Raw genomic sequence first — 19,514 nt, 5'->3', positions numbered from 1 at the left:
CCCCCTCCTTTTTCTTCCAAGTTTCTCAGTACTGCTATCCCTCTATCATGTTGTACATCAAGGCACAGAAAGAACAGGGAAGGAAGCTAAGGCGGAGGTGAGGGACTGGGAAATACAGCTGAGTGGCAAGAAGATGAAAAGAGAAGAAAAATTAAGTGCTCCTAAAGCAGAGGTTCTTACAAGCGGGGGTTCTTGTAGTAAAGGGAGTCTCCTTACTGTCATCTAAAAAGTCTTCTTCCTCATCCTCCTTTCTCAGGCGCCTCTTGGTCTCCTCATCATAAATGAGGCCCAGCAGGTTGGCAGGGCTCTCACTCTCAGCGTGGCACAGCTCGTTGAGGCGGACACCAATTGCCTGCAGACAGGGAGAAGAAGAAAGCATAAGAAGGTGAGGATTTCAGCCCAACCTTGCAGTCTGTGAAGATGTTCCAATCAGAAGATAACATACTGGCTTCACATTTACTGCCTGCAAAATGCAGTAAAATAAAGAAAGGAATAATAAGAGAGCTTTTGCTACCAAAAGCATTATTTGTTTCCCCGTGATCTTTTCAACCAAATTGTGCAAACTGCCTTGTTTCAGGAGGAATTTTTTTTGCACGTCAGGTTAAATAGCAAGAGCAGAAATGGCACAGGATAGGCAAAAAGTGATTAAGTCATTATCTTGTAGGAATTTCTTATTCTCCCTCCCTCCTATACGTGTGACAGATTTGTGATAAGCGTTTTCACTGAGAACATACGTCTTCAGTTCAAGCAACTATCCTGCCACTTAGGGATCCAGTACAAATCCCCCGTTCCTCCACAAGAGCTGCATGCTTGTGGGAAAGTCTGCTTTCATCTTTAAAGGAGCTGAGAACTTGCTCTACCAAATAGCATTTTTGTGCTCCTCGTATCTGTTGTAGCTTCCACTGAAATAAGTAGGAGGTATTACTTTTGGAGTGACCTACACATATAACAAAGACAGGCAAAAAGATTTCTAGTGAATGCTGTTACATTCTCTACAAGAGCATTGACTGTTTATTTGTTGCTAGTTTGTCAGCATCCTTATCAGCACATAAGCAGTCCTTGCGTTGCTGTCAGCAAAGCTACAGATAAGGATGTGTTGCAAGAGGTTTACTTTCCTGCTAAGACACTTCATAGCTTTTTTTTGTTGTTGTTGTTGCATAAAGGTAAAGAGAACATAGACAAGAATGTAAAATTTTATCCTATGATAATATGACTTTGATAGAGAGGAAGTGTTTTTAACCTTGAAGTTCTAACCAGCACTTGTCATTTGGCTTCCTTGGTTTAGGGATGGTATCAGAGAAAGATATTGAAGAGGATTTCTGAATCTTCTGGAAGTCATACTGATGATCATGCAAGCACTGTAATTTTCCTCTCTCAGATGAAGCAAAGCAGAAACAAATAAGCAGTCACAAAGAAATAGCATTTACAGCTGTTTTTCCTCGTTATTTAGCAGTTCCTGTGAAATCCAGCAACAAAGAAGTGGCTAGATTCTGCTACACAAAAAGAATAAGGTGTTATTATATTGTGGTTTGCAAGCTGATGCAAATAGTTGCTAATCTCAGCAATCTGCATATTGCCAAATAAACTCCACGTCTCTCAATTTTTTCCCTTTCATGTTTCAGCCTGTTGAGGAAGAAATAGTCTGCTTGCATCTGCAGAGAGCAATGATCTATCACATATGATTTATGCTATTCTCCAGCCTTACATTAAAGCAATCATACACAATCCCACAGCACCCTACCTAAAGACAACTGAATTCTTATTATGTATTACCTGTATTATCCTTGGTTACTTACTTACTTATTCTTAAATGTGTGAAATGTCTTACAATAAGCATCACATCTTCAGCAGGTATGGGCTTCCAAAGAAACTGCAAGTGCACTGACAGGACCAGACCGTGCTATTGCCTTGCTCACATACTGCCAGAGATCACGGTCAAATGAAACTTGAAGAAGCCAATCTATCTTTTTAGATGACATGCAGTAGCTCTGCAGAATTCCTTGCCAAAGAATTGTAAGTGTGCAAAAAGAAGTATGTCAAAGAAATCCACTGAAGGTTATGAATACACAACATCACATCTGAGCTACAAATCAATATATGGAAGCTAGATAAAATCACTGCTCCTACTCTCCACTAAGCATTCACATGTGCAAAGTGATGGAGACGGGAGAGCGTGCCAAAAGGATCTTGTGACTGAACATGGTAAGGACAGGGACAGCGTCTCCATTACATCCTAACAACATAAGTTTTGACCACAGCTGATCTTGGCAAGCTGTGAAATGCAATTTGGAAGGGAGGCTTGAAATTAACTTCGCATTTTGGTTGGTTCTTAAATGTAAACAGAAGAGAAACAAGCTCTTACATCTCCCCACTGGTAGAAGAGCTTAGCTGCATTCCACTGCAGTTTCTGGTTCCTTTTGTTGCCAACAATAGGAGAGCGTCCACGGGACAGGCCTTTCTTAGTGATGTTCACATGGTGGCCCTTCATCCACTCAGGCCAGTTGCCACGGTTGCAGCGATGAACGAAACGTGCACACTCAAGGAACAGGGCTGCTCTCGCCACTACAGGAGCTTCCTGAAATGTTTGCAAAAAACCACTTTAAATACACACACATTCAAAACAATAAATATTAAGAGGACTTTGTGCTTTTATCAATTGATCGTAAGCTTGCCATAGTGTCACACAGACTGAGTAATCTCTTCTTCAAAGCCTGAAACCAGGATCTCTGCCTCAAGCTAATAAAATCAAGGCCCATAACACTGAGCAGTTACGCTTAGTTGAACCACCAGAGGGGCAAAAAGAACCACATTACAAACAATCTTCTGTTTCACTATCCCTCTATAATCATTTCTTCCAGAAACCACCCAACTACCAGAAAGCAGAAGTGTTTATAGGACGCTGCTACTGGAGGAGTGACTCATATTTTCTTCTCACCTCTAGTAAGCCTGCAAAGTAAGCAGCACAGACATATGAATCCTAGCATGTCATGTTATGTTTTGCTTGTGCAGCTCGGGGTGGAAGCATGAATGGAGGCTTGCTGAAACTAGGAAAAGTGCTGTTTTGCACTTACAATAAGCAGATACAAAGAGTGAAATGCTCTACTGGCCTAAGTCAGCAGAATTTCACTGACCTAATTGCAATAGCTTTAGCAAGCACATACAATCTAGTAGTGAAACTCAGTATCAACCAGCTGAGATCCTTGTATATTTGTCACGGGGACCCTCCACCCTCAACATGGAGGAGAAATTTTATTTAATGGGAGCCATAATATTAAGCATACCTTTGTCTGAAATGGTCCAATAGGACCCAAGTTAGCTCAACACAGAGCACTTCTGCGACACACAAATATGTTCAAAAATGGACACTGTAATTTGTTTCCTAAAGGGTGGCTGAGTCTTAGAACTTTCTTCCCAGCAGTCTACAGCTCTGTGAAAATAACATCTTAACAACTGTGGAACATAACTAAAAGTGAATAGTGCTCCTTATTTCCATTTAATCTTCTCCCTCTTTTCCTGTAGCTTTCACAAGCAAAAGCCCCCAGACCAGCAGGTTGTAAAATACAATAACAATAAAACAATGTCCACATTTCACAAGCTGGCTTTGAAGGGTCCCTAGCAAGAATTTCACAGAGTACAAAAACACGTGTTCCACACACTGAGATGCTGCCAGCCTTAATGACACAATTTACACAGATGAGCATCTCTTTATCTTCTTCAACTCTGGTCCATGAACAACAAGTGGTCCCTGAGATCACAGAAGATGGCCCGCAGCTGGTCTGTACAACATGATTAAATGGTGTTTCCAGTAGTGCTTTAATCAAAAGTTGAAAGCAAATTTTCAATTTTCAAAGCTCCAAGAGTTTGAGAACTGCTTTAAGAAATTATGTACTACAGATAAACTTAGAGAAATTAATCCTGATGGAAAAATGGACAGAAATAACTACAGGATGGAAAAAAAAAAAATACACCTTCTCTAAAATACTGTAAAAGAACAAAAAGGGAGGATGGATTTTATGTTGTCCATACTAAAAAGAAAACACACATTAACTGCTTCCTGATGCATCTTGTTGCTGCTTAAAGCTGCAGGCTACTATCTTCCTTCATCCTTTGAATAGAATACAGGCTCTTTGCTTGTATTTTATTCAAATGATGGAAGAAAACAGCAATGTTTTAGTTATTCACTGAAGTAGGAAGTACATTAATGTTGACCCAAAGTTCTGACCAGGAAGGCAGAAATCTTCAATCAAACACCGATCAGCAACCGAAACAAAGCTAACACCTCTCACGTTACAAACTGCTTACTGTCCACATGAAATATTGAAGACGGATCATGTAAAACTTCTTGGTCCTGTTGTTTTAATTCTCACACAGTAAAACCTTATCCAGACTTGGAGACATTAATTACTGGGAAAATGAAGTCCCACCTTTGGTATCCTGTTTCAGTTCTCTACTCATAAAAATCACAATTTCTTAGTAGACAGGAATCTTGTACAGATAAATGTTCTAAAGGTTTCAGAAGCACTCAACTAAGGGTTATCTTCGGAATCTAGGATAGGGGGTGAAGGGCAGGAGGAATGTGGCTTAGCACAGGAGTTCCAAATTGAGAAACACTGGAATGCCCCCCCGCATGAAAGAGGACTTCCTGAACATCGTGAGGCATAAGCTTCTCGTGACAGCTTACCTGAGGCTCAGTGTAAACTGAAGCAGCAGCAAGAGAAAGATGAAGATGTGACAGAATGAACAGGGATGGATTCACACCACAGAGAAACACATCACAAATGGAGAGAAATGAATCAGGCAGGCGATGCATAGCTGAAAAGAACACAAGTTTCCACAATCACTGTCAAAACTTAACATAGCAGCAATACTCTCACAAGCTGGTCCCTGCCTGTGAAACAGTTCACAAGTCCACTTTAACATTAGACCTATTATATCACTTTGCCTTTCGATTTTTTTCTTTTTTTGTACTGTCTGAATTGACATAAACACGATTCCACCACTTAGCAAAATTTCAAGCATTCCCATTCCTATTCTTCAACAGATAACCTGACTTGTATTAAAGTAGCAAAAGCAATGACCCAGGTGATGGGGAGCTAACATGGAATACATCTGGAAATTTGTAACGTCACATTACTGATGAAGTGTAGCTGACTGTGGAGAGCTTTATGAATGTGGAATGCTTAGGTTCACTTTTGTCTTCAAGTACAAATAATTTTACTAGACTAACCAACCAGTCATAATTGTCCTTATGCCCTCTTCTGTACCCTGCAAGGCACTTTGAGCAAAAAACAATTTCTACTGATCTCTTTAATAAGAATAAATACATAAATAAATAGCAAAATAACAATGATTTACTTACAAATCAAGTACATGTAAGTGCTCTCAAAAGATGTTGACTGGATAGCTCTGTTTTGTTGAGCCATGAGAAGTAGCCAAGCGTATATACTGGAAACAGGCCACAAGCAAATTGTTAACCAAAGTCTAAAAGGATTACCTCAAAACGTTAGTTGAAATCTTTCATGCCCAAAAAAAGTAAAATGCATATGACTCCTTGCTTCTGTTCTCAGTCTATTACGGAGACTGCAACCTCTGATTTCCTTTCAGGTAATATGTCCTCCCATGGACAAATGTTTTTCATGCAAACATGAACACGGGAAGAACACAGCCTGCCTAACACATTTGATGACACAAAGTCAGGAATACTGACTAGGATTCTTGCTCTTGCAGCTCAGATTTTGCTTCTGCACTCTCATGACTTGATAGATTCTTTCCCAATGCAATCCTACCATAAAGCAGTGCCAGTACAGCGTTTCTAGTAGCATAAAAGATACACATGCTAGAACAGAGCAGCTCACGCATGGTAAGGATGCACTGGGAAAGTGCAGTAGTGCTAAGTGGCACTCACTGCTAAACTAGTCAAAGGAAAGCTCGCGCTTTCTGACACGAGTCGTTTATAATGAGAATTATAAAGGCTGGAGAAGACCTCTAAGATCATCTAGTCAACTGTCCACCTACCACCACACTGCCCATAAACCACGTCCCCAAAGTACTACTCTGAGCCTTTCCTAACACTTTGGCTACTCTCCATGGCTACACAAAACAGAGCTATCCTAACAGATACCAGTCGAATTACAATACTTGAGGTAACTTCTTCATACAATGCTACACAGTGGCTTTTTTGGAACCCTTTGCAGAAACTTACAAAACTGAAACATCATATTCCTTGCCCACAAAGCTTCAAAAGTTTCTTACAAGGGAAAAAATACCAGTTTTTTTATTGCTAAGTGTGGATTTCAGTTAGTGATGAACAGTGATGAAACTGTCTGCAACATATTATCAAGTGTCATCAAATGTTTGCAAAGCCATCAATTGCTTGCAGTTGTATAACAGTCACGGATGGGTGGTTCTGGGAAAATACATTAACTGCACCATTTCTAACCTGAAGTAAACCCTTAATTTTAAGTATGAACAAATCAGTACCTCCATAAGGGTACAGCCTTTGTTTCACTGCTCTTATTTCTGAAATCGCTGTGGCAAATCTTTGTAAACAACAAGGCTAACCAAAGATCTTTAAGTTTGTAGAACATTGGAAATTTTGGGTGCAAATCTGCATTAAAAAGCATGCTGGAAAAGTTTATGAAAGAACTAAAACTAAAAGCATCTTGCCTTTAATTATTTTTAAGGTTGCCATAGCAACTGGGCTGGATACATATATATTTTTTATTTGTATCAAACCTGATTCCAACTATTACTTCAAAAGCCTGAAAACAGAAGTTTAAAAAAAAAAAAAAAGTTTTCTGCTGGATGTGCTCTACTGAAATAAAATATGGGAATTGTCCATAGCATCAGACTGCCATTAAGAAACACACTGATATGACAGTAGCTGTCATCTTCTGAAACCCGCAATGCATGCGACATCTTAACTTCCATCTATCTCCAACATTCTGTAGACAAAACGGCAGCTAAGTAGGTACTGGTAAGAAGTCTGCATCATCTTTAACTGCAGACTAGAAATCCAGTCCATCTAGAAATTCTGATCCCAGAGGTGTAGGCTCTTATTCACATCCACAGCTACTCCAAAATGACACACCGTGTGCTGCACCTCACACAATGCAGAGAAAATATGCAGGTGAAGTAAGACGAAAACACAGAGAAAAAGATCAAATCATGGCCACTGAAATGACAGACTGGGGTTTAAGCTGTTTCATTCTCAGATTGCGGAGAACAACGGAAGACCACAAAAGGAGCAGGTTTCTATGCATTCCAACAGGTGTCACAAACTTTTGCCTTACAGCACATAGTCACTTTGTGCTATCTTCTAAAGGACAGTTTGTTCAAGGCAGCTTATCTGGCTCCCAGCTACTGGGTTGCAGAATTACAGACTCACACACATAAAACTCCTTGGCTGTGTGTCGTTACACCCTCTCTGAGATTACACAGTAGAAGCTCAAGAAAGAAAAGCAGGACCAGGCAGCTATATAGTATTGCTTCTCTACTATCACACTTTCAGCCACAACATCAAGAAAAGCCAGATGTCCAGAGTTTTAAAATAGTCTCAGTAAGTATTCTTCATAGCAGATCCTGTGCTACAGTTCTGCCTTCATTAGACAATCGTAGACTGATAGCAAATATAGAAATACAGAACGTAAATCTCCACAGTCAACTTGTCAGAACAAAACTAAAATTCACCCAGAAATCAATTAAGATATGCTGATGGTACTGACCTCCCTTAAGAATAATACCAAATCCCCTGAAACTTTTTATGAATGTATTTGTGTGTATGAGAAATGCAGTATAACAGATATATGTTAACATAAAATACTTCTTTTTAGAGGCTAGACTGAAATCAATATTACTTTATTCACTGCAATATATTTTTTTTTTATTAACTTCAGTTAGTAAGTTTTATTTTATTAACTTTAGATGAGTCACTGTGGATGACAAACACATCACACAGACTAGACTTCACAGTCAGACTTCAGCAAGTCTGCCCCTCTGCCACTTGCCCTGACTAGACTCCTAACTTGCACTGCTGCCCCTCACCAAAGCCATTCACATCATTCCATGGGAAAGGAAAAAGACTGAAACTTTATTTCGTAAAAGCCAGCTCTGGCAGTCACAACAGACATCTTTAGCTAATTCCCTTGCACTAGTGATTTTCAACTGACTTCATATACTGGCAGAGAATAAGACCGTCTGTGACTTCAGCATCTGTAATTATGACATTTCCAGGATACAGTTGCCAAATCTATGTTTTACAGTCCAGTTATAAGCTCACAAACTAGACAGAAGTGACTCCTCCCTGTCTGTGCACGATGCAGCAGCAGTCTGGCAGCCTTGAGGAATGAATTGGTGCTGTACACACAGCAGGAGAGACTGTTCTCCTCACCTTCCAAGCTCACCGCAACCCTGACTGGTAGGAACTGACTGTGAGACTATAATGTAAGCTTCACTGTCAGCAACTCTTTACAAAGCTTTCAGGCAGAGGACCAACAAACCCCAGAAGAGGGGAGGAGCGACTAGTGAAGAAAGCACCTCTCAACTGGAAGACAGTACAATAGCTGTGACCTGGTTAGCAACAGTGACTTTTGGCTGATAGTAGTGCAGATTTGCTTGGATCTGCAACTTAATGATGTAAAGGGGTGGTGCACAGAGTATCTTATCCCTAGGACTATAGAGCAGACAAGGCAGCACAGCTCAGGACACAGCATAAGCAGAATACGGGAGAGTCCAAAGGTCTGGCATCTCCAGCAGTGAACAAAAAACCAAATATGAGTACAAACAGCAACAACACTGTAAAAAGGTGAGAAGTGGGGAGTAGGAAAACAAAGGGATAGAGAGGATGTGGATGCTTAGGGAGCAGTGGCTTTCAACCTTTCTCAGTTTGTAGACATCCGCACAAAGAAGTAGAGGAACACTGTGCAGAGAAGTTAGAAACACTGGCAGCTCCTCTTGCTGTCTTCATCAAACTCTCAACAGTAACACAGAGTCCCACTGGCCCATGAAGCACAGGCTGAAAGCCACTGCTTTAAGAATCAAAGAGACTGTCAATATAAACAGCAACTGCAAAGAAAGGAAGGCAGGAGATAGAGACACTTAGTGTCAGGAGCAAGGGACTGAATCATGTCACTTTTGTGATTTAGATCTACAAATTAGCAGTATCTACATTTAAAAGCAAGCACGCTGGCATCTGAAGTTTTTCCCAGTGACTGGCTGTGCTGAGGGATTAACGTTACCTAATGCATTTATAGCTCGATCAGAACTCCTGAGTGGCATTGCTGTGCCTCCTCAGGTAGTTACCCAGTCTTCGGTCCTTATTCTGAAGCAAAGTATTGACACCAAGAACAGATGCAGAATGGCTGTGAGCAAAATGTAAGTCTGACAATAAAAGCTTTGTGCTGGCAATAATTCAGTGGTGGGGAGCTACCTAATAAAAAAAAAGATTCATTTTCTCTGCGCATTCATCCAGTCACGGGTGCTAAAACTTCAGCTATCAAAAGCACCACCAGTTGACACTGCTGTAATGCCTTACCTGCTTTCTGCACAGGCACGACCAATATGAGTGAATGCAACACCCCACCATGTATGCACATGCTCTCTCACTCAGCAGGTAAAACACACCAATGAATAACTTACAAGATCTAGGGCAGCTGCTAAGATGGAGGCATCAGGGATAGTGCCTGGTTCACAGCAGTTCAGGAGAAACTGAAAGCGCTTCATCCCTTGACGGATTGCTCCCAGGTTCACAACGTTCTTGGATTTTCCTCCTTCTTGGTTGGAGGTCAAGTGATCATCAAAGCTATGGCAACCTAAAGAGGTAAAGAGTACAGAGGGGATTGCAGGGAAAGGCAGGGAGAAGGAAACAGACTATAACAACAAAAAAAAAAGTAGTGCAAAAATCCTGATGAGTACAGTTTCAGTCTAAACCCCTTCCTCATCTTGACGTGCTATCTTGAGGATAACATGGGCATTTTTAAAACATGTGTGACTTCTGTGAAACAGGCATACAGCAAGCCAAATTCTGGTCTTGGTCACACTGATGTCTCCTTAAAACAATGCCACCCTACTCAGGGTGGAAAACCCGGACAGCACAGGTGAACAAGAACATGGTTCTTTGTCCCCACCTCTTTAACACAGACAATCACTCTTACTGCCTCTTCGATGCTCTCCTACCTCACTTACCTATTAGCTTTTAAATTTATACATAAATCTCATTCCTCATATATTAAGCAATATTGTATCATGCAGTAGGACACAAAAATCAGTAGCAAACACTATGAAGATTCTATATGGGAATCACATACTGTCTAATTGTTAGGCATGCCTCTTCTGCAATGACCAGAACATCTAAAGTGAGATCAGATTCAGTTTCTAAGTGTCTTAAATCATACCAGCTTTTCTCCCTTGAAGAGCCTTGCATTCTTTGGGATGGAAGGTTCCCTTATTCAAAATTTTCTTTAGAAAATGGAGTTAGGAAGCTCGCTAGGGCTTCTTTCAAACATTATTTTAAACTACATACTGAGATCACATGATAGATCAACTAATCCCACTGCAAGTTGGAATGAATGCTTCTTAATGCACAAGATCATTATGTAGTCTCTACTCAGAGTTCAGACAGTCGTGGAAAGACACAGGATATCAGGAAAGAAGTTTTGAGGCCAACATGGCTGGCCAAAATAAGAATAGTCAGCTTTTAGGGCTTTTTGTCTTCAGCCATAATACTCTCTCTGTTTACATGTGAAGGTACAAAAGGTTACAGAATACTGAAGGATAAAGCACTGAAGAACAAAACGCTGCATGGAAAATTGAAGATTAGCTTCAAAAGTAGATTTGGAAGACTTGGCAAAGTGGCCCTGCAGCACTTTGGGACTTCTTCACCAGAAAAGAGCGGCTGTAAACTCAAAATCTCTTTGAGACCTCAGTTCCCAACATTTCTTAGCACTTACACATTACAAATAGTCACAACAAAAAAATGGCAGTGTGGATCTTCATTTTTTCTTCCCTATGAAAAGAGCGGTACACTGAATGTCAAGAAATCTCTTTAAGATGGCAGTACCTTTTCTCTCCCCACTGAAGGTGCACATACTTCTACAGCAAATAAAACGTTCCTACGTTGGGAAATACTTCAAAATGTAACAAGCACAAACGAAGTAGAAAGAACAGGCAGAACGTTTACGTAAATGAGTAGGCATAAATATTCTTTTCTTTCAACTGCTCCTGTTTCCTTACAGCCTGCAGTGCCCTGACCGAGCCTTCCTGCTATGGCTATTTTAATACTAACTCATCTGAGACACAAAGAATTTTCTCCATGTAGGGAGCTGTTAAGGGAGTGCCCATATGAGATAAAGAACAGAAACATGAACTTCAGATACAGAAAAGTCTGCCCAAGTCTGCCTAGACTCTGTTGCTACACAGCCCTTTGCGGTCCTTTGCAGCCCCAGGCTTCAATTTTTTGAAGCTTTGCAACAGAATCCTTCAGAGGCAGCTGATGGGTGTCCTCTACATCAATCCTGGAATAGCCTTGCTAGCAGCAGGGTGTCTGTCTCTGGCTTACAAAGTGTTTGCGTGATTCAGCCTCACAGAAACTTCGTCCAGTGAACAGATACCTAATGTAGTGGGGACACTGGATGCCCAGGCACCCATCCCTTGGAGCCTTAGCATATGCTGCCATATGTTCTGTGGCATGAAAGCCCACACAGCCTCTCTATGGTCATCAAAACGTCTTCAATAAGAGCCTGAAGGATCACAAAGGCTCTCAATTTAAACATATTAGAATTCACTTCTGTATATATGCTGTGTTCTTAGTATAAGTAAAAAGATCATTAAAACAACACAGTTTTAATGCATGAATGTGCATACATTTGTGGGTATATATGTATACACATGCACACATACAAATAAACACACACACACACATATGCATACATACATATCCAACGCAGACAAAAATTTCCAGTGGTCTAGATGAGATTTCACAACTACAGTTCATAAAAGGTATGACAAATTATTCCATGTTTAATTACCTCATTTTCTATATATATGTATATATATATATTTTTATACACTTTTTTTTATAAACTGTAATGTAGATTTCTTTTTTTATTTCATTTTGTCTACTGTGTTAAAAAGCCCAAAAACACAAGAGGAAAAGCATGAGCATTGTAATGGTACAGCATCATGAATGACAGGAATGAAAAGGTAGAATGATGTTCCAAAATAATGTCTCTGGGTGAGAACTTAAAGGACTTAATAGCACAGCCATCTACCTCAGACTTCTGTTCTCAGTATACACACAAACCTCGTACACTTTTTATGGAAGATGCAGAAGCACTGCAAATTTGAAAGCCCTCTGTATGAACCTGTTCAACTGTCATAGGTCCTCCCATCCTGAAAAGGCCTCATGAATTTCAATATGCACATATATGTATGTACATGCAAGCACATACAGCTAAACTTACTTTTGCTTGTGTGGCTTTCTTTGTATACCAGATATCCGTGTGGACACAGTGACAGTAATTTCCTTAACTGCCACATCTTGCTGTATAGCTTTAAACGCCCTTCCTTTGCCTCAGTTATTGATCAGACAACCCTCCTTACCAACATCATTAGACAATTTGCCTGTTTCTCACACTCACATATAACAGTCTCTGTTTTTAACCCATGGCATCACCTTTCACATCGCATTTCTAAGGCACTCACATATCAAAACCAAACACATCATGTATCTCCTCTAGCAGGTATATCCAAAGCCTCAAGTTCTTGTCATTAATTAGATCAATTCTGATGTTATGTAATGAAGACTGAAGTATGGACAACTGTTAAAAAGTTCACACAGCCCATAACTAACAGGTCATCTGAGTTTTATACAGACATAAGATGTACCACACATACAGAGCAAGACTATTGCTGCTCATAGGACCAAAACTAAAACTGTGAGCCTAAATCAACACTATGGGCACCCTAGACAAAAGCAAACAGTGGCAAAATATCTGCAATTAGTAAGGTAAAAAGGAAACGTTTCCTGCAAGAAAATATGAAGCACATCACAACATGAGCTTCATGTTGTGCAACAATGTAGAAACAGCTGTAGCAGTCTAAAAATCTTACTGCCCCTCAGTTATTAGATTCCAGAGAGAGCTAGGACAAAAAACAGTTGAAGCATTTCACATTTACTTCAGTGCAAAGTAGCAGATGCAATTTCTTCTACTGCGGGGATTTTCACCTTCAGCTAAAACCAAACAAGCTGCTGGGCTGAGGCAAACTCCTAGAGGAGTAATATTTTGAACCTGGGAGAGCACTGACTGTGTTTCTACCACGGCAGAATGATGATCAATGCACACTTGTGAGATCTACTCACCCTTTGCTACTATCATTTGTCTAAACAATGGCTTACATGCATTACACTGCATGTCTGGGACAGGTGATGGGAGAAAACAACGCAGTGCCAGAGAGTCATGTCAGAAAATGAAAACCATAATGTCAGATAATGGATCATACTGTAATCAGTACAGAAATCATGGTGAAACAGGAAAGGTGCTCCTTTTTGTGTGTTTTTGGGAGTTGGGTTTTGTGGTGGTTTTTTGTTTGTTTGTTTTTGATTTGTTTTGAAATACAGTAGTAAAACTTCAAGATTGTTGTCTTCCTGAACAACAAAGATGAGCTCTGAGCTGAGGACACGAGCAGGTGAACGACTGCATGACATCTGAAAACAGAATATATCAGGACATTGTAGTACTCATAAAGGCACTTTTCAAACACTGCTGGTTTTGAAAATGCATTGCAATTAAGTATACTTTTGTGGAAAAGTAGTGTCATCATTATTTTGTGCACTATGAAAAAGGGACAGCATCCCTAACGAATGGTATGCAGACATTAGACATGCAAACACAGAAGAAAAGAGGTAATTTTAACAAGATTTGTGCAGGGTTTTCCATTTCATCAGCGCAGATCTTCGCTAAAACCGTCAAATGGTCACAAATTGGAGAGAAAAAAAAAATAACAAAAAAACGGATGGAATACCCATTGTTATCTTAGGCAATGAAAGATTTACAAACCTAATTTCAAACTGAATCAGTGCTTTGAAGCAAGCATTAATTTTTCAAGTGTGTTGTTCAAATTCAATTTGATATTAAAAGCCCAAATATTATATTTGCATAATTTATTTGGAGAGTCTGGGAAAAAAAAAAATTGACTTTGCTAGAGGATTTTCTAACTCAAAACAAAAGAAAAAAGGAAGGGAAAGAAAACAGTTACAAAGACTAAAAAGTTGGAGAAGGCTAGAATGGATACAAAAACTATGGAGAAAGCAGAAAAAAGGGAAAGGGATGGAATACAGAAGGAGATTTAAAAAGAAAATAAAAAGAAAGAAAAAAAGGAGACGAGAACCCTGATTTCTAACCATCTTTTTCTTCTGTGTGATGAAGCTTGGATGGGTGTCTTCGGCAGGTGCGCCATTTACCAAGACGCTTGAAGAAATTCTCCTCTTCATCTCGCCCGTTGTCCAGGCCACCTCCTGGCCCCCCTCCTTCCGACAGCTTCACTGCACTGGTAAACTTCACCTGTGCAAAGACAAAGGGCAGGTTAGGTTGTGCCATGCTACTACTCTTGATCGTCCTTGCTTAGACATAAAGCATCTAGGGAAGTGCTGCGGCACAGCGAATCACCATAGCAACCCAAGTGGGTCTGCAGAGACTTACATGGGCCCAAGTACTTAATCTTTTAATCTTCCTGCTTAAATGACCGGTCTTCCACAAAAGGCTTTAAAGGCACAAAGGAAGCATAAAGAAATGTGGCTAAAAATTAATTTACTTTATGGGTATTTACAGGATCTGCAGTTCTTCCTCCATGAACAAGGACAAGCACAACAGAGCTTTTACCTAGTCTTCTTCACGTTCCAGAAAGGAAACTACAGGCAGCTACTCACACACCACAGCCATCACTATCACGTCCCCAATGCAGAGAATAAGGCTCCAGCATTCTCTCTGACATGGTCCTAACACCTCACATCCTTCCCCTCCTTTACCAAGAAGCATTCTGCACTTTATTACTGTTTCAGTTATATCTCCCAAACACCCTTACAACAGCACAAACTGTTCTCAACAACATATTCTTCATTCTTCACCATATATTGACAGTGCTTCATTAAAGATTCTCCTCAGTGTTCTTCCAGTATTATGCAACACAGGACAGACTAGACAATACGTTACAATAGAAAGATACCGCCAGTGCCCAAGTATAGCTTGTCTCCAGTCTACAGTCTAAGAGGAAAAGCTGATGTTTTCTATAAGAAGGCTCTTATGGAGCTGGAGGAGACAACACATCAACATTTAGGGGCAGACAAGATGTGCAAATGTGTGCAACACAGAATTGCAAATAGTGCAGCTCCACCAAGCTTTTTCACAGAGAGAAGCAAGTAATCAGCTGGTAGAAGATCAAATACATTCGCTATTAAGTAGGTTTTTCAACTATGCAAGGACTGAAGAACAGGAAAGAGTAAAGAGAGTAGGGAAAAAAAACCAAGACTCTCTTGCTTTCAGTGCTTTCAGGGATCAGCAAGTGCTGTGACACCCGCTGCCAGGACAAATAGTTTTCTTCTGGTCCTTACTCTGAGGACTCTTGGTACCTGGCACAAATATCTATGAATTACTTTAAGAAGTGGACTGACATTTAGAAGTTAGACTGCCTTACTTGGCAAAAGTCAAGTACCAAATTGCCATGTGATCTCTACATTTCTGTTACTAATCAGTCATGTTGGGCTGCAAAGCCAATGTTGATTACAGCGTTTCCTTGGACAGGTAAAACAAGTCAGATCCTGTCCTTGTAAGCTCTCTCAAATGGAGTCCAAAGCACTTACCTTGGAACTCTGCCTGATGAACGACAGACGGTCAACAGAGCTGATATCTAGGAGATCTTCCACTCCATCAGCCAGGCCAGAGAGGGAGGAACGCTTCAGCCAGTTCCCTGTTGCAGATTAAGCTATTCAGAACAGTTCTGAAAATGCTTCCAGGTAGAATATTTCTCTAAAATGACTGTGCCAGGGTATGGTAAAACAGGAGGCAAGGAGAAAGCAACCATGTCATGTTATGTGCATTAACCACCATGTAAGGCCAGGTCTTGAGACTTGTAAGTGATGCATGCTTTATCTACCTAAACGCTATTTGGATATTTCTCTTTTACTGAGAGGAAGAATGCTTGAGAGATTAAGGTGTTAGCCTGCTACTTAGGAGATCTTTTTTGTCCCAGATATTATCAGCTTTGGTAAATTGCTTACTTTTCCCTTTACCTTAGTTTTCCACCTATGAAATGGAGAAAGCAGCATTTCTCAGCTTCACTAGGAAGACTATCAAGTATACTTGGACAATAAGAAACTGTGATAAAATATATTTTACAAGAGATGTATCTATCTGCGTTTCTCTGCACATGCAGTATGTATATAGAATAGGAATAGACATACATTTACCTATGGGGAGTTTGAGTTTCTTTCGAAGGGAGATTCGCCGAGAACGGGAACGGGAGCGTCTGTCTGTGGTGGTCCCAGAGTGAGCAGTGGTACATTCAGATGTGTCCTGCTCAGACTGGCTACTCGTATCGCTTGCTGCACTCTGTGATTTGAACATCTTTCGCCAGAAGTCCTTGCGTCCCAGAACAGCACCTTGGTTTTGCTCATCACTGGAAAAAAAAAAAAGGAAAAAAGAGAAATGAACTTGAATGAAGTCTGGATGTTTAGGGCAATGAGGCCTCCTCCAGCAGCCCCTCACTTCCTATTCTTTGGGGTTGCTATATTCTGAACTCCAAACATACTCTTCTCAGTGGGACAAAATCAAATTAGGACATCATGATAGCTATTTGTGAACCTGCTGGAGTCTCAATTCTTGTTAACTTACTGCAATGTGGAATGGGAGCAACGTATTTTGCTCCCACGTGACTCTTTCAATCTCTTACAGCTGTGGCAGTGCCCAGAGTAGAACAGCTTGCTTCAATTCTGCACAGCAATCAAAGGCATTCTGTTATCCTTGCTATCTTGGCAAAGCAGAGACTTTGCAGGCTTAGTTAACACAGAAGAAATGTAATACAGAGCTCTGGCACTTGTGCATCTCAAAGCACTTCAGCATGGCAGATGGGTATTCAGGGCACAGAGAAGTTCAATGACTGGTCCAAAGTAACTCAGGACACCAGTAGCCATTCACCAAACTTCCTAAAATTCTTAACAATATTGATTAAACGTACACTTCAGTATTACATTTCAGAGTTCTCTGGACAACAGAAGCTTCAAGTATGTAATGCCTAACAGCAGGCTGGTTCACTCCTTAAGAGAACTGGTAACATGGCTCTACTGTTAAAGGAAATGCAACATTTCAGGAGACTGCAGGGCCAAGATGAGTTCTTGGGGGGTAGTAAAGGAGTAATGACTTTTAGCAACAACTTAGGATTAAAAAAAAATAAATAGAGCCATCCCAAAGAAGTGCAAAGAAAGCATCAAGAATAGCTGTGATGACAGTCCTGAAGACTTACCGCCATTTTTAAGGCTATGATAGTAAGTGATATCAGTGAGTTACTATGGTGTCTTTAAACAATCTCTGGTGTTCGCCCATGAAAATCAAGCTGATTTCAGTTGGCAGCACTGAAAATAGGCATTACCTTGATGCAACCAGCAGCTCCTCAGACCTGCAACACATTTGTTGCGCCATCCAGGTGCATCTTTGAAGTCCTCCCAATTTTACTAACCCCAGACAGAAGCTGCCAGCAGTAACATAATGAAATAATATTCACTTACTGTTCTGGAGTTTGCATTGGGCGGCTTGAGATGTAACTGCGACATTCATCGGGTGCAGCTGATGCCTGACCTTTGTCAATGATGACACTTCCCATCTCAGATCTAAACAGACAACGTAAAGCATCAGATACCGTGAATGGATGGCTCATCTCGTGCTCATCACATCGCCACATGACAAGGAAATCAGTGCTGCTGAACAGCCAAACAGCTTTTGAGATGCACTCTCCATTTACTAACTTATTGCCTCTCTCTCTATGTCACTTTTGGAAAAAGCAATAGCTCTGAGAATAGCCAAGGTTTTTAGCAGCTTTTCAACTTTCTTAACTCTTCACCCCAGCAAACCTCAAAGCATGTTTCTTTTTGATAAAGACACGTGTCAGGATTATACTTGTTCTGGGACTTGTTTTGCATACTGTGGATTATCTGTCAGACAAACAACACTGATCTCCCACAAGAAGTGATGTGCATTTAGAACTACACCCATACAGCACTGTGGGACTTGCGCTGTGCTCTTTCACTTCTTTTTTATCCTTTTCTCTTCCAGTGTTTCCACTGTTCAGTTTTCTTTAGACTCTAGTAGGAAAGGGTTAACATCTTTTGCTACAAACCTATGATTGTTTCTGTTCATTAAATTTTAAAGGAGGCTGCCACAACAGTGCAATTCTGTACTCCAGAAACTAATACAGACTGTGTAACGCACAAGCCCTTTGGCTTTCTACATTTGCGTTCAGTTCATATAGTCATACAGCCATTTTCACATCAGTCATTCACCTTTTTCATCCCAGACACCAACCTTTTGCTGCCAGAGGATTTCAGCTCTTGCTCTGTTTCCTCTGTTTTTTTTCCTGGTATTAACTTTTCAGCACTGTCTAGAAGGGCACTGAGTGCCACTCTCCGAAAGACGTTCCCATGAGCCTCCTTGATAAACTGAACAAGCTGACGAATATCACAGTACAAGCCCTGGGTAGCAAGACATCATGAAAAGAAAGATCAGTCTGCAGGTTGTGAAGAAGCAGTGATAATCAACAGTTTCTAAGGTCCTTCAGGAGGCCATTACTTCCTCTGCTTGTTGTCTGATCTACTCTTAATGTACAAGGTTTGTGTTTTCCAGCTGAGATCAAAAGCTGGAAGAGCTGCCACTTGGAGCACTTGGAAGAAGCAAAGCAAGGATCATTATTGTTATAAAGGATGCTCTGCAGTGGCCTAAAGTGAATGTAGAGGTATCAGAGGCTAGATGAGGAAGCTGCAAAGATGACTTAAAGCCTGTTTTATCCCATTTATCTAGCCCATAATCTAAAAAGGCATGAAAAGCCAAAACGATGGGCTGGAGAGGAAAGCATAAAAACCTGGCAAGCTTTATTTCAAAACCAGTGGGTGTCTGGGGATTTTTCCTAATTATTTTAGAGCTCTACATCATGGCAAGAGAGAGGAATGACTCATTCTCCAACCTACTCCTACACTTATGGCTCTTTTTAGTTTTGAACATTCATACATAGCTGTGACGTGACAAGTCTCCTGTACCTCTGAGGGTAAGAGGATGGAGGGTAAGGCTTATAAGACCTGGTTTTCAATTTGTGAACTTGTTCTGATCTTGCATTATTCTGAAAATTCCCAGCTAGGAAGTGCATAGCCAGCTTTCAACCAGAAAAAAAGTGCTATGTTCTTGGTATTTGACTAAACTGAATTCATCCATTCTGTTAAGCCTCACTGGTCACACTCAAGTGAAAAAGCACCTTTGCAA

At 40.5% G+C, this 19,514-nt stretch overlaps 1 protein-coding gene across 15 annotated transcripts in view; it reads right to left on the bottom strand.

The window, feature by feature from the left end:
- The window catches only part of UNC80 (unc-80 homolog, NALCN channel complex subunit), a 120,889-nt gene that overhangs the window by 66,868 nt on the left and 34,507 nt on the right, over positions 1–19,514 (bottom strand). For 8 of the 15 annotated variants that reach the window (XM_048952933.1, XM_048952938.1, XM_048952934.1 and 5 more), the window contains 8 exons: positions 18,567–18,733; positions 17,774–17,875; positions 16,454–16,668; positions 15,854–15,960; positions 14,399–14,558; positions 9,637–9,809; positions 2,363–2,575; positions 181–352 (listed from right to left, as the gene is read on the bottom strand). In XM_048952933.1, the coding sequence (XP_048808890.1) occupies positions 181–352; positions 2,363–2,575; positions 9,637–9,809; positions 14,399–14,558; positions 15,854–15,960; positions 16,454–16,668; positions 17,774–17,875; positions 18,567–18,733 (1,309 nt within the window). The remainder of the gene's footprint in view (positions 1–180; positions 353–2,362; positions 2,576–9,636; positions 9,810–14,398; positions 14,559–15,853; positions 15,961–16,453; positions 16,669–17,773; positions 17,876–18,566; positions 18,734–19,514) is intronic. The other 7 variants (XM_048952943.1, XM_048952947.1, XM_048952940.1 and 4 more) reach the window with 5 other exon arrangements.

The sequence above is a fragment of the Lagopus muta genome, chromosome 8 (assembly GCF_023343835.1).
Source record: "Lagopus muta isolate bLagMut1 chromosome 8, bLagMut1 primary, whole genome shotgun sequence".
Classification (NCBI taxonomy): Eukaryota; Metazoa; Chordata; class Aves; order Galliformes; family Phasianidae; genus Lagopus; species Lagopus muta.
This window is presented reverse-complemented; position numbering and strand designations above follow the sequence as displayed.